Source organism: Podarcis muralis, chromosome 4 (assembly GCF_964188315.1).
Source record: "Podarcis muralis chromosome 4, rPodMur119.hap1.1, whole genome shotgun sequence".
NCBI lineage: Eukaryota > Metazoa > Chordata > Lepidosauria > Squamata > Lacertidae > Podarcis > Podarcis muralis.
Genome location: NC_135658.1, coordinates 65,790,815 through 65,805,874, shown reverse-complemented (window position 1 = coordinate 65,805,874; position 15,060 = coordinate 65,790,815). Strand labels below are relative to the sequence as shown.

The 15,060-nt window shown below is 41.2% G+C and overlaps 1 protein-coding gene across 4 annotated transcripts in view; it reads right to left on the bottom strand.

The window, feature by feature from the left end:
* PHKA2 (phosphorylase kinase regulatory subunit alpha 2) overlaps positions 1–15,060 on the bottom strand; it is a 52,628-nt gene that overhangs the window by 8,437 nt on the left and 29,131 nt on the right. For 2 of the 4 annotated variants that reach the window (XM_028727577.2, XM_028727574.2), the window contains 11 exons: positions 14,554–14,727; positions 13,303–13,400; positions 11,573–11,706; positions 10,042–10,198; positions 8,661–8,740; positions 7,766–7,844; positions 7,496–7,625; positions 6,018–6,119; positions 5,786–5,904; positions 5,052–5,081; positions 1,968–2,021 (listed from right to left, as the gene is read on the bottom strand). In XM_028727577.2, the coding sequence (XP_028583410.2) occupies positions 1,968–2,021; positions 5,052–5,081; positions 5,786–5,904; positions 6,018–6,119; positions 7,496–7,625; positions 7,766–7,844; positions 8,661–8,740; positions 10,042–10,198; positions 11,573–11,706; positions 13,303–13,400; positions 14,554–14,727 (1,157 nt within the window). The remainder of the gene's footprint in view (positions 1–1,967; positions 2,022–5,051; positions 5,082–5,785; positions 5,905–6,017; positions 6,120–7,495; positions 7,626–7,765; positions 7,845–8,660; positions 8,741–10,041; positions 10,199–11,572; positions 11,707–13,302; positions 13,401–14,553; positions 14,728–15,060) is intronic. The other 2 variants (XM_028727575.2, XM_028727576.2) reach the window with 2 other exon arrangements.

The following is a 15,060-nucleotide window of genomic DNA, read 5'->3' as shown; positions in this document are numbered from 1 at the left end:
TAAAGAAATTTCCCCCTTTGCTATATTAATGTTCATTTGCAATGCAGAGGTTCTGGATATTGAATGAGTCAGGCTGTAACCCATTCAGCAGAGCTGACATTAATCACACCATGGTTCAGTGGAAATGTCAATGCTTGGGCAATTAGTGTATCTGTACTGTGGTGGTTTTGTCACCTGTGCCCACAACGATAAGATCCCTTCCGCTAATAAATCACTGCAAATGACTTGTGGGTCCCGACAGCTAGCCTGCAAAGTGTATAATGCACCATAGTGTATAAACTGCAAAGTGTATAAAGTAGCATAGTTCTTCACACAGCCATTTAACAGGGGGAAGCAGGAGTGTTATAGTGTCAAAATAAATGGACCAGAGCACATTCTTAAGTGGCTTCCCTTAGCCCTAATAAGTCCTAAAAATGTGTTATCAATTTTTCTTCAAGGCTTTGTAACTAAAAATAGATTTGTTGGGGTAGGCTTCAGATAGCTTAAAAAGGTACTGGCGGGTTTCAACCACCAAATGATAAAGCAGAACCTGTATTGCTTGGTGATGGGAGTCTAAACTGACTCCTCACCTTCAGGCATCTCTGCTCCTCAACCGGATTGCCGTAAGCCACTGTTGTTCCTGGCCGTGCCTTAGTAGCTACTCTTGTCTCCTTTGGTATTAGGTGTGTTGACCTATTCATTTTTTCCAGCCCTTTAGTCTTCCAGAGACACCCCTCAGGCTTTTCTTGAGATTGGTTCTTGCCTGAAAATGTGTCCTGTCAAGTCACTTTTGGGTGTGGAAGGAGTGTTGTGGAAAAATAGAGAAAAAATGTCTTCCTTTCCCGTAATATCAGAACTCAGGATTACTCGGTAAAATTAATAGATGGAAGATGCGGAACAGACCCAATAAGGTATTTGTTTGCACAGCACACAATTAACCATATGGAATCCGATGATACGGAATGTGGTGCTGAATGACCATAGACTTGGATAGCTTTTTAATAACGGATCAACAAAATGCCTGGACGACAGTTCCATCAACGGGCATTTGCCTTGATGGTTAAATGGTAAACACCAGGTTCAGGACCAAGAACGCCTCTGAATACCAGTTGCTGAGAGGCACATGGCAAAGAAGAGTTGCTGCCTTCATACTCTAATATGGGCTTCCCAGATGCAGCTGGCTACTCACTCAAAACAAGATGCTAGACTAGCCAGCCTCCTCATTGGATCCATCAGGACTTTTCTTATGCTCAGTATGGGATTCACAGTTACATTTCCCTTTTGCAACATCTACATTTAATTGCTTTAATTGGACATTTCATTCATAGGTTTACCAACACACTGGACACAAAGCTACAAACAAATGAATACACTGACAATGTAAGGACATGGAATAATTCTATAGGGTTGTATCCAACAGTGTCTTTTAGCTGACAGTAAGCTGACAGGGAAATTGCTGAAAATGGCTTGCTTTCCTGTTCTGCTGACAGAAGCATTGCCATCACCTAAGCAATGACGTTGGATACAACCCATAGTCTTTTAATAAAGCAATGTTTGTGGTTTGTGTGTGTGTGTGTGTATGTAGATATGTACATATATATGTAGAGTAGCACCTCGGCTTACGTTACCCTCGGGTAACGTAAACTTCAGGTTGCGAAAGCGGCAAACCTGGAAGTGTTTCACTGCGTGCGCATGCGCAGAAGTAGTCCCTCCGGTTGCAGAAACCTCAGGATGTGACTGGAGCTCTGGAACGGATCCCGTCTGCAACTGGAGGTACCACTGTATATATATATGTAGACACACATACACAAAGCCACAATTTTAAATATAAAATACATGTTTATAAATTTTTGTATGCCTTATATTGTAAAAGACAACTGGAAAAAAACAAGTTCTGTAATAAATGAGAGATAAAAGCGAAGTAAACTTAGAAATGTTTCTGTCCCTACAAAGAGGAAGTGATTTTAAGTTACTGAATGATAGATTACCATAGACCTGGAAGAATGCATGCTGCTGGATGTGGAATGGCCCCCATAGAAGAACTACAAAATAAATGAAAAACAAAGGGGGGGGGGAATGAGTAAAAACAACACCACGTGGAAAACAAACGAAATGATATAGGTATGAGCAGCAAGCTGTAAATGTCCTCATGCTCTCTCATGTGTTGAAATCTGCAATGAAGGTCATTGCTGTAACTTTTCTGGCATCAAAGAAAACAAGGATAATTTGCACCAGTCCCCAATCTGTGCCTAAATAAGAAACCATCTAGACAGTAGTTTGGGGAAGTGTCAGATTTTGCACCCAGTGTTGTTACTTGAAATGCTGACCTTCAGATAGCAGCAACAATGAAGTAAGAGGAGCTTTTCAAATACATGAAACATGTTTGAGCTATTGTTAAGGTTACATTTCCTATGCAATGAGAGCCATTGCATCAGCCCCATTCCATGCAGCTGCATGCAAGCAAGATGCCAAACAAACTAAGCAATGGAAAGCAAAACAAGCAATACATCATCTTAGTATCAAGAACAATGTTTCTGAACTGCTTTCCTTAATCATGATGTCTTGGTTTAGCTTTGAAATTGACCAAATGGTCAAAAATGCAGGAGAATATATTCTAGCATTTGAGTATTAAATCAGGTAGAACTCTGAAACTACGGTGGTGTGCTCCTGTTCAGGGTTCCAGCCAGACAGCTATGCCCTTTCCCACGATACTCCATTCCATTCCTCGTCTATTTTCCATTTAACTTACACACACAGAGAGAGTCAATAGTCTGTGCCCACATAGCATGCTCACAACTGTTTGAGATGGCTCCCCCACACACTTAAGATTTTTTCCATAAACCTTTGTGTTTTCCCCAAGCCTGCTGATTCCTCCCTCTTGTATTTGGATGGTACCATTTTGGCTATATAAAGATCCACACTTAACAGAATGGGGCACAAAATGACTCCATCTGTCAAGGTGGCATTTACAAGATCATGTGTACACACCACGCTTCATTTTACAGTCTCCATTTTGGTAGCCATGAGTTGGAAAACCCAGGAGGTGCTCTCTTGTCCCCTGCCCTTCTCCAGAATTCAGGAAATGCTTTTCAGCGTGCATTTCAAACAGCCACAGGCAGTGGCAATTTCCCTTTATGTTTCAAGAACAAGGCTTAGTTAAAGTTAGGATGTCCTCTCTACCTTTGTGGCCTATGTCCACTTTGCCAGGATGCTGAGTGCAACTGCAGCAACACCTGAATAGTGCAGTGGCCAAAATGCTGAGCTTTGATGTGGGGGGAAGCCCCCGTTCAAATCCCCACTGAGCTACAAAGGCCACCAGATGACCTTTCACTTAAGGTGGCTCACAGGGGTATTGTGACACTAAAACACTGCTCTGAGTCCCTTGGAGGAAAGACAAGAACCAAATCAAATAAATAGCTACAGCTTAATCTATGGCTCAGCTGCCTGCCCTATGAAGAAGACAATGGAGGATTTGTTGCTAGGCAAACATATGCTAAACTAAGCCCTTAAAAATATCCAGAGACACAAGTCATTTGGGTTTAGAGAAATGCCAGGATGAAGGGCTGTTGGGTACTTCTAGGTTGGTGCGTAGCCTTATACAGCTTAACAAGAATCCATGTTGGTATTCAATCCCTTATGTGATTAAAACACTCAAATATAATTTAGATTATTCTGGGATTCTGCACCATTCGCTACCTCTTTAAAAGAGGAGACAATGCAATACATAAAATAAATTCGCTGTTAGGTTTCTAAGACTAGCTGTCTATATGAATATACCCAAATTTAATGAGTTTTGAATGTTTCTATATTTACAACCACACCCCTCTGAGAAATTTTGTAGTGCAATGCATCTATTATGACATTGTATTAATGCTGACCTCTAGTGGGCAGTTGAATACACAAAAAGAAACACACATAATGTGCACCCTGAAAGCAATGAGCTGAGGGTATAGAGTTGCAAAGGCATAACAGTTTCATAGTTTCAAAGTTAATTTAACACACAGGCTTTCTATATAATCCTATAAAATGCTTCAAGGCTTGGCTGGGGCAAATCTAAGATATAGCAATGTCTAAGTGAATAAAACATGCCTAACAGCACAATCTTGCACATGTTTAGGCTCTGCCACTAGCATAGTGATGGAGCACATGCAGACAGACTCAGGTTCAAGTCCTGACATCTCCTGGTAGGTTGGGAAAGAGCCTTGAAGTCCCACTAGTGTAGAGAACTAGAGTGACCCATGGTCTTGCTCAGTAGAAGGCAGTCTTCCTATATCTCACTGTGTTCAATGGGCCTTACTCCATAATGGACATCTTTAGAACACCTCCATAAACTCTTAGAATAACCTTTCTTGCCTGTCAGTTTCACTTACAGATCAGCACAGAAGTAGTCAAAATTCCCAGCAAGCACATAGTAACTATGGGCTATTTGGTACATTTGAACCCAAGCTTGACACTGAGTGAACATGCAGTACAACTGCCATGACTCCTGGCTCTCTGTTCACTGTTTTAAAGCACGTTACAGCCATACCACATTTTACAAGGGCTTTTCTTCAGCTGGAACTCACTAGAACTCAGTTCCTGCACCTTTCAAGTGGGCGCCATTGCCATTGAGAGAGAACGAGGGAGGTGTTCATGGTGAGTTCCAGCACTTCTTCTTCTAGAAAAATAGCACTGCACATTACGCTTTCTAAGTGAGCACTTAAGAACAAAAAGTGTGACACGGCCCCAAGGATGTCACTGCTGTGTTAAGATGGTGATGCTATGGTAGTGTTTTGTTTTGTTTTTGCTTTCTGGGGGCGGAGTGTGTTGCTGGGGTTTGGGGGGAGCTACACATGATTATTGATTCAGGATAGCAGTCTTGCTTTAGTAACCTTGGAAACCACCCTGGAACTCATGCTACGGAGAGAGTGAGCCAACAGATCTTTCACACAAGCACATTAGTCATTTTCAACTTGACGGTTTAAATATGTGTTCTAACGCCTATCCGTGCACTCGTCTCAAAATGCATATATGCACTTCCAGCATGCAAATTTAGCAACTTGATATGCACACACGTGTCACTTTCATTTCACCTGTTCGCTACTACTTAGCCTCCAATGTCTCTAGAATGAAAAACGAAACAAACAAAAAAACACACCTGTAAATGGTGAAAGCAGATGCTGCAAACAAGCAACACAAGCAGACACAAAATAATGTGAAATGTTTTCGCTGCTCAATACCGGCAATTAAGGTCTCATATGGATGAAAGATGTGAGCTACTACCTCCTAACTAAGATATAAAACCACCACTAGTGCCTTCCTTTTTCAAATGATTTGTAAGAAATATGAGATGGGACGGGCTGGGCTTTATGTGTATTTTAAGGATAGAGGACTTGACAAGTGTCTTTTGAACAGGCCTCAAATGCATTAAGTGACAGGCCATCCTTCCTTTCCCTTCTCTTTCCTTTCTTATTCAAGCTCAAGGTGCTGCACGTGGATCTCTAATTCCCCATGTGATCCTCACAACACCCCTCAGGAACAGGTGAGTGGCCATTCCCTGCTTTATTATTATTATTATTATTATTATTATTATTATTATTATTATTATTATTAAGGAGCGGCTTTCTAGCAGTCATGACAGGCTGAAATATCGTGGGTTGGCTGTGGAAGCTCTTGCACAGCCCCTTTGGACCCTAGCAGGATATGCTCTCGGATTAAGCAGAGGTAGATCAAAGTGAGTGGTTCGCTGTAGCCACCAGAGAGAAATGAGCTCTCACGAGCCAGTCCCTAAAGGTGCCTGGAAGGAAATGCAGAGACAGGAGCTCACCTGCTTCATCTCGCTCTTCAGCCTAGTGATGCCACTTCTTTCCGTTTTCGTTGCTCCTGTATGACCCACTTCATGGATAGATATAGCAGGGCTTGATGTTGAAGAATCGAGAGGACGCACTTAGGGAGAGGGAGGGGAAGGGAGAAGAAAAAAACAACCATTTTTGTTACCAAAAAATGAAACACGAACAAGAGTAATTTTAAAAATGGCACTTAGAAGATAAGTGTATTACTGCTCCTTTCGACTCCAAATTCTTTCCCACTGAGAATATGATGGAGGAGATTTTTCATATCGAAGGGGCTTAGATTCATTAAGCTTTCAGAGGCTTCTTCACCTATATAAGGGAAAGCAATAAGGACAATGAAGTTGCTGTTGCAGGAGAGCAAGCTGTCAGTAGCACAGATCCACTTAATGAACGGCTCCATTATTATTTCTCAGCTTACCAAATTAATGGCAAGCTCTGCCTTCAGCCCATATCACTTAATGAAAGGTAAGTAGCCAGTGTGATCTTTTTCAGCTGGGTACTTTTCCTGGCTTTCTCCCCTCTGACAAGCCCACATAAATTGCATTAGTACAAAAAGGCTTTGTTTTGCACCGAAGGGGATAAATAGCACCCTTTCTCCTCTATGTATATCGCTGCAGCATTCTCACTTCTGAGTCACAGGTCTCAAGTTCATATACAGAACCACGGTGAAGATAATCGTCTATCTTAAAATATCTTCTTTCCCAGCTCCTGAAAGTGGGATGGCAGACAATGAGCCCTTGCTGTCAATCAGCTAAATGCAGTTTAACATGATTGTTTTCCTGGGGCTCTTCATACTTAAAGAATAAAAACGCATGGCATCTGGAGCAAACTTTGTTGAGCATGCAGAAGGAATGCAGGAACAAAAAGCAAATCCCTGAGGGTGCTTTTTAAGAAAATGATACCTGCCCAATTCACAGACACAAAACAAAGGCAAAATAACCAATAGAACAAACTTAGGCTACAATTCTATGCATAGCTGCCTGGGGAAAACTCCCATTGAACATAGCAGGACTGACTTCTGAGTAAACATGGATCAGATTGCAACATTTAACTCTAGCATTATGCTGCAAATTCATCCTGATTTCTATTAAAACAATCCTACAGATATTCTGCTGGTGGAAGATCTTAAAACTGTAGCAGCTTATTATATATTATTGCTATTTTGTACATTTATTAATGAGTGTGGCATTAATATCACCATCTCTAGCTACTGTGCACTGTCTTCCAGCAGTGCTCTGAATCAGTCCCTTAGCCCTCCAGAGCCGATTCTGAAGACTTGTCACTTGCACAGCATTGAATGCCATCCTCCCTCTCTCTACCATCACCTCCGATTCCCTTTCAGAAGCGCACACACAAACTCTCTATATACCGTACTGGCCTGAATATAAGCCTCACTTTCCCCCCAAATTCCAACCGTGAAAAGTTAAAGTGCGGCTGAAATTCGCAACCTTACAAAAATAAGCTTTTACGATATCGCTGCTGAAACAGACATGCGGTAAAACTGAATGGGTGTGAGTGCCTGTGGAATTTTAAAGGTGAGGCTTATATTCGGATGCGGCTTATATTCAGGCCAATACGGTATCAATCACACCTACAGTCATCCTGCTTTGGATTCATCCACTGTAAGTGGGGCATCACTCATGGACTGTTCTGTTATTGGCTTGTGGCAACAAAACTGGTCTCACCAGAACAATTCAAGCTGCGAGCAAGTTCTGTGGCCATCACTTGAATGATGAGTCCAATGCGGAGCCTGAGCATCTCTGCAAATAGACTGGGCTGTGACCGGACATACATAGCCAAGTACACCATGATTTCCTGTTATGGGGGATGAGGATGGCGGAAGGAAAAAAAGAGCATTGGTTTTAGAGGCCTTCATCGGGTTTATGAAAACTGCAACACGGTGAGAGAAACAAAGCTGTTTCTTCAAGGCATCCAAAGACTTCCTTTTGCATTACCTGAGTAAGAACCGCAATGCTGATGTCTTGACCACTGGCTTCATATATGAGTTTGCTTAGTTCCTCAGGTGGCAAAGGCCTAGAGAAAATGGACCATTGATTAAAGACTGCAAGGATGCTATATTTGCCACCAACAATCCTCTCTGGTGTTTATGTGTGTATATGTGCCATTCTCCTAGGAAAACTACCCAGTGGCTCATGAGAATGTTGTGGTGACTCCACAGTTACATCCACATGGAGAAAAATGGGGATCCTCTTCATGAGGGTTATTCCTTGATCATCTAGTCACAACCTTGCTGCTGATCCCATTCCCCCAGATTGCCTTTACTCTTAGATTCCCACTGCACCATTCTAAAGATTTCTAGCAAACTTGCTAAGGTCCTGCATAATATATTGTTTGGGTCCAGCCTTGCCAAAGAGGACCAATGTCTCTTTTATAATTACCGTATTTTTTGCTCTATAAGACTCACTTTTTCCCTCCTAAAAAGTAAGGGGAAATGTCTGTGCGTCTTATGGAGCGAATGCAGGCTGCGCAGCTATCCCAGAAGCCAGAACAGCAAGAGGGATTGCTGCTTTCACTGTGCAGCGATCCCTCTTGCTGTTCTGGCTTCTGAGATTCAGAATATTTTTTTTCTTGTTTTCCTCCTCCAAAAACTAGGTGCGTCTTGTGGTCTGGTGCGTGTTATAGAGCAAAAAATACGGTATTTAACTACATTTCTATTTGTTGTTTCTCAAAATCCTGTACAATTTACAACTAAAAAAACACACATTAAAAATACCCAGTAAATTAAGGCTGTGTTATTCATTCTATTATTTCACAATATACAAGAAGACGACAATTAGAGAAGCCACAGAAAGTGTGATAAATAAGGCTATAAAGGTGATGAATGCTTACGCTGTTATTGTTTTTTCACGTGGCTCAGGTGGCAGGCCTACTGTAAGTTGCTTCTGGTGTGACAGGAGGTCCGTGCATGCCTAGCACAGGATAAAAGGAGAGAAGTGGTGAGATTGATCTCTTAATTACACAACAACCAACACTGTCTTATTTTAAATTCAAAGATATTGCAGGAACCCATATATGCAGCAACCAGCATAGTCTTCTTTTAGATGCAGAAACATTGCTTTGCCTATTCTGTAGCACTAATTAGATAAAGAGGAAGCACCATTTATTGTACCTGTAACAAGGACAGAGAAACTATAGCAAGGTGACTGATCAATCATCCTGCTTGCTGTCAGTCAGGAAAGATGTAGTGCCCAGTGAGGACATTGTAAGGTGTTTCAGTGCACGTGTGTACAGCTCTAAAAGCAAATGTCTCAAGATGCAGTGTGTGTGTGTGTCTATATATAATTTCCACCCGCACTTAAAACTGTTATGACAGCCTTTATTCCATGGGTCAATTTATCTACTTATAGTAACAATAATTGCCAGCATAAAAGCAGTAGGAGAAATTCAGCAGCAACAGTGCAATCAGAGGCAAAGCTTCACAAAAAGCAGATCTAAAATTCAGTGGATTAAAAGTGTACATATCTAAAAAGATCTGGCCTTAGGAGCTGAAGTGCAAGCTTCCTATAGCTCAGAGATACGGGGACACACAAACACACACACACACACACACACACACACACACACACACACACACGTAAGTCAGGGATATATATCTGTGGCCCTGAAGATGATACTGGACTAGAGTTCCTGACCACTGGCTGGTTGAGGCTGATGGGAGTTGGAGCGCAGGAGTATTGGGGGGGGGGGCTGGCTCCCCATCCTTGCTACAGTTAAACTGGGTGTACGAACCTGGATGGGAAACTGCTGGGAGTCCACTGTAATAGTAAAGCAAATGAGTTGCTCCCAACTAAGTCACGCACACAATAGGCTAAGTGAAATAAATGCACTTAAGTTAGTAGCCTAGTTCACTGATTTCAGTGGGTCTACTCTGCGTGTTACTTAGTTGGACACAACCCATCCTTTTTAGAATAAATAAAACCTAGCAACAAGTTGCAAAACATATTGCAGGCACATTCTTCCAGTAGCAAAAGCATACGTATCCCCACACCCAAAGAGAAAAAGAAGAGCAAATGGAACAGGTAAGGCCTTGGGCTGATTAACATTTTACGGCCTTTTAAATGTGTTTGTGGGAGGTGGGGTATTTGTTTGTTTTTGTTCTATTATGTATTTTGTATTCTCATTTCATGTATTTTTTATGTCCTGTGATCTTTGGATGAAGGGCGGGATACAAATTTAGTAAATAAATAAATGATATGTACTTGTTCCGCACCTCAGCTAGGACTTCCACTCTTTTTTGCAGTATGCCAGAGATGTAGCGGATCAGCCCCCATTCTTGGTTCAGGCCGGCTTTGCTGTAGAGCTCATTGAGAAGACAATGAACTGTGATTCCACACTGGCCATAGAGACATGTTTCCCAGTCAAGGCCTCTTAAAATACAAAACCAGAAATGGTTAGATGTACTTATAAACTAATACATAGCTATTACACACACACACACACACACACACACACACACACAACATTTTCATTGTAGAAATAAGGGAAATAGCTGAAAGTGTGTACAAGTTGCAAGAACTCTATATTAGACCGGAGTTCTAAAGTGATGCTTCATCGTTTTGAACCTAATGACCCTGGATCCCTCCATGATGGGAAAAAGGTGAAACATAAATGTAAGACATTGTTTAATTTTATTACATTTATGTCTCTTCCTGCTTCCTTCATGGAATCCAAGGTGACATATGCTTGGTTCCCAAGCGATCTCCCACCCAGACACTGCCATACTCAGACCTGCACAGCTTCAGCAACATAGTAGCCTCATGTGCCTTCCATAACTTTCTTAAGCAGAAATATATAGCAGTCAAGCCATGTACAGCATATGACTGGAACTCCACAGCAGCAGAATAATAAAAATCGAGAGACTGTGATAACATACAATGATTATTCAGCCAGCTAACAAGCAAGGAAGCAAAAATTTAAAATAGATATTATGGCATCATGATTCCCACTTATTTCTATGAAGATGCCCTTCAAGCTTCTGATCAAATTCCAACCAAGTACAGAAGCCTATACTTTTCCTGACTATGATATTTAAGTCATCCTACAAACATATGCAAGATATGTTAATGAGAGTAATCATTAAGTTCCTTAATTTTTAAAGTACTTTAGTTATGTGTGTGTTTTTTAGTAGCCTGTATTTTTTAGTTTATTGCAAAATAAAATCCCATTGACAGTGATGGTGGGAAGTTCCATCCCAAAGTTCCCCCCATTTACTGCTCAAAAGAACTTTGCATGAATGTAGCATCAAGCCCTAAAATAGCCACATACGAAAACAAGAGGCAGGTGTCCTGCTGCATCTTGCACTGTGACAAGTGGAATGGTCAGCTCTGCAAACATTAATACAGAAGATCTGGCTAGAAACTAGACAGCACTTCAAACAATTTTGTGGGTGTGCTAAAAGGCAACAGAATGGGAAATGAAAACCTTGTAATAAAACATTAGGAATACATAACAGTAATCTGAAGGCTGAAACCCATGTCAGAAGCTGGAACCCTGTGGCACTCCAGATGTTGGAGTCCAACTCCCATTATCCTTGACTGTTGGCCATGCTGGCTGGGATTGATGGATGTTGGAATCATCCATCTGGAGGGCCACTTTCCCTGCCGTAAGGGAGGTCACAGTTGTCAGGGTCATGAACAACAACAATCCCACATAACATTAATACAGCTGGGCGCTTTTACTTCCTAGAAATGCCACCATTTAAAAATAAACAAACTTTGCTACAAAGATACTAGGAAACTTACTTTATTAGATACAGGATGTACAATATATCTGCCTGGTCATGTAAAGTGGGACATTCCTTTAACTGCTCTACTAATTTCACACAGTCCAAATCGCCGTGAGCATCTTTTGGCAACTGAAGAACAGCCTTTGGCTCCTATTAATCAAAGACAAACTTTAAATGACCAAAAGTCAAAAAAGGCCTGAACATGATTAGCTATCATTACTCCCTGGGAAACGTGAGGGGCACATAAATGCAATTACAGTGGTACCTTGGGTTACAGATGCTTCAGGTTACAGACTCCATTAACCCAGAAATAGTACCTCGGGTTAAGAACTTTGCTTCAGGATGAGAACAGAAATTGTGTGGCTGTGGCACGGCGGCAGCAGGAGGCCCCATTAGCTAAAGTGGTACCTCAGGTTAAGAACAGTTCCAGGTTAAGAACGGACCTCCAGAACGAATAAAGTTCTTAACCCGAGGTACCACTGTACAGAATTGAGACATAGTGTTTCTGAACGCTTTTTACATCTTGTTTAACTAACTTTATTCCAGGTATGTGGATGAAAAGGGAGTCGGCTGGAAGTTCTAAAGTGTGTGCTTAAAAAAAAAAAAAAACACCAATGGGTAACTAAATAAAAAAGAGATTCAAACAATATTAGTTTTGTCTTTTAAAATAATATTTGCATTTAATACCCATGGGCCTTCAAACAGTAAGCAGGCTGGGCTGTACATGTGTAGGGTGACCTCCTTGCTTTGAAGCAGAAGAGAAGTGAAAATCAAATGGGGAGGGAGTCTCTAATTCCAAAAATATAGGGCTGCAATGTGTACTCAAGCCATGTGTCTGCTGTTTTGCACGCCCCAAATAAATGAGCTGTGTGCTGAGCAATTCTGCAGGAGCTAGAATGCAGTCCTCCTGGACTCAGGGAATCCAGCCTGCATTTGCTGCAGTTACGAAGATTCAATTATGTATCATTAGTCCTGGTGTGGTCTGAAAGCAAGGAACTAACAGCTCTTTTGTCAGGAAGCAAGGAACAAGCTTTCTGAAGGCTGCCTCTGCTTCTTGAACTGACCACTGAATTAACATCCGAGCAATAGATTACAACGCTGCAATATTTCCACTTACTTCCCACACCATACTAATGTGATTCCACCTCCTTTTTTCAGGGACTTGTGCACTTTTTTAATACTCCTTTTTTGCAGGAATAATTTCAGTTCTATAACTATTGAAGAGCCTTTCAGAAGCTAGTAATAATCTTCCCTATGAAAAAACCTTCTGGTTTGTAGATGGTTATTCTACTGTATTAGATTTGATCTGCTGATTTCAATGAATTGGAATGGGTTCCTATGTTGTGTGAGCAGAGTTCCAATGACACAATGGGGCTTCCCCTTCCTCTCCTCCCCTGCACAGTCCCTCATGCACGCCCCCTCCAAGTCTGCTCTGGAAGAAGAATGAGCAGCGGAAGAAGTCCCATTGTGCATGAACACCATTGGATGCAACCCAATAACTTTGATTGCTGCCGCCATATTTTAATGTTGGAACCAATATGTTGCATTGTTAAATTAGGGCTTTATTTTGCTGTCAGCCACCTCGGACTCCTTAAGGTGGAGTACAAATGTTTTAAATAAAATAAACTGTTTCAATGATGCACATGTGAAACATGATATATTTGTTTTTCAGCTTCTATTGATTAAAACGGTAAACAAAGAGGTAGGTCATTATGCTTTCCAAATGTGAACATTGCAATGGCTTACTTCGTCCACCAGTGAATGCGGTGAATGTGGTGAGTCAACAAGGTTCAGAGATTTCCGGTGGGTGTTCAAAACCTTTGTAGGCAAAGACATCGAAACATCTGGGAAACAAACAAACCAGGTCATTCTAAGTACACAGAAGTGCTATTGTAAGAGCCCACAGTGTTTCGGATACTAAAACATTATATTAAGGACCTAGTCGTGCAGTACAAGAAAATACGTGTAACCAACACCACTGGCACAGAGAAAGATGCTTTGAGGGGGGCAATTGAGAATGTTGATTTATTTCATTAAATTTATACCCTCCCCTTTATCCCCAAAGAGTCCAGGGCGGCAGCGCTTGAGCAGGAAGTAGGGAAAGGGTTAAGTATCATTTCCCCTCCTCTTCTCCAACTCACTTCCTTCCCAAGTAGGAAGAAAAAAAATATGTAACATCCAGTTAATCTCTCTATTTCTCCCACCTGAAATCAGCAATCATTGTAATATGCTAACACGCCTCAGGTCTGGAGAAAGATAGTATCTTAAAATGCAGAAGTTAATGTCAGCATGCTTTGGTTCAACACAGGACAGAATGCTAAGCATCAAGTGTGTATACCCTTTAAAGGCATGTTCACACTGCAGAAAATTTCACTTTTTCTCCCTAGTATATCCAACTAATACTCTGTGCAATTTGCAGTTAATTATCAAGTTCTGTCCCTATTTTTACTGTATTTCTAGGTTTTAGCACCTTGCAAATGAAGTACAGCACCTATTGACCCATGTTGTCCCTTGGCAACAGTAATGATGATTTTAAGAAATAATTCACGACATATTCTCTCCTTCAGATTCGTAAGTGTTTTTTTCATCATTTACAATCTGATTATGCACTTATCTCCCTTATTCATCAGCGTAGTGGACTAGAGAGTTCTCTGTAGCTTTCAATTTTTATTCTTGACTTTACACATGTGGTCACAATGTGATGCTTATTACTGAGAACTTTTGACAACAGAAATTGGTTGCAAATTGTCCCATTTGTACATGCCATCCTAATGTCCACTTCAACTTTGGAGCTTCAGTGATGACAAGCTAATTGTCTGTTACACAGAAAATGAAACATTATTTCAAAGGAATTGTGCTATAAGGAATATTTCTTGGTAACTAAAATTAGCGTGGACTAACCGTTTTAACACTATTCTTAGCTTTAGCATCAATTTAGCATTTACAGGCATTTCATCTGTGGAAGGTTATAAAACTCAAAATGCTGTAAAAACTTACTAGGAACATCCAGACCCTTAGTCTTGGCCATGATTGACAGTATTTCTCTGGTAGAATGAGCAGCACTAAACACATAGCTTGAACCAGATGTTTTTGATATCGGAGGCAAGTGTGATTTAAGAGCAGTGCTCTGTAACATTGTGTTTATATACTGGTCCAGTTCGTCCTGGCTTTCTGTCAAAACATGTTCAAAAGGAAATCAGTTTGAAAGAGACACTGGAACTTTACTTCCTTCTGACTGACATCACCTTTTGGCATTGGAAAAACAATATAGGTAAAACAATAATAGTAAATAATCACTGTCATTTGTTAAAGAAAACAATACAATGATTAAATGTTTCAGGCCATGGCAAGGCAATGCAAGGAACTCCCCGTGTGCATGGGGGCTGCATTCCGGATCTTCGTGCGTGTCGATGAGCGCATGTAAATCCACCTCAACCCCCCCTCCTGGGCCGAAAATGGCCCTCCTGTTGGCAGTTGTGCACCAATATCACACACCATTCACAT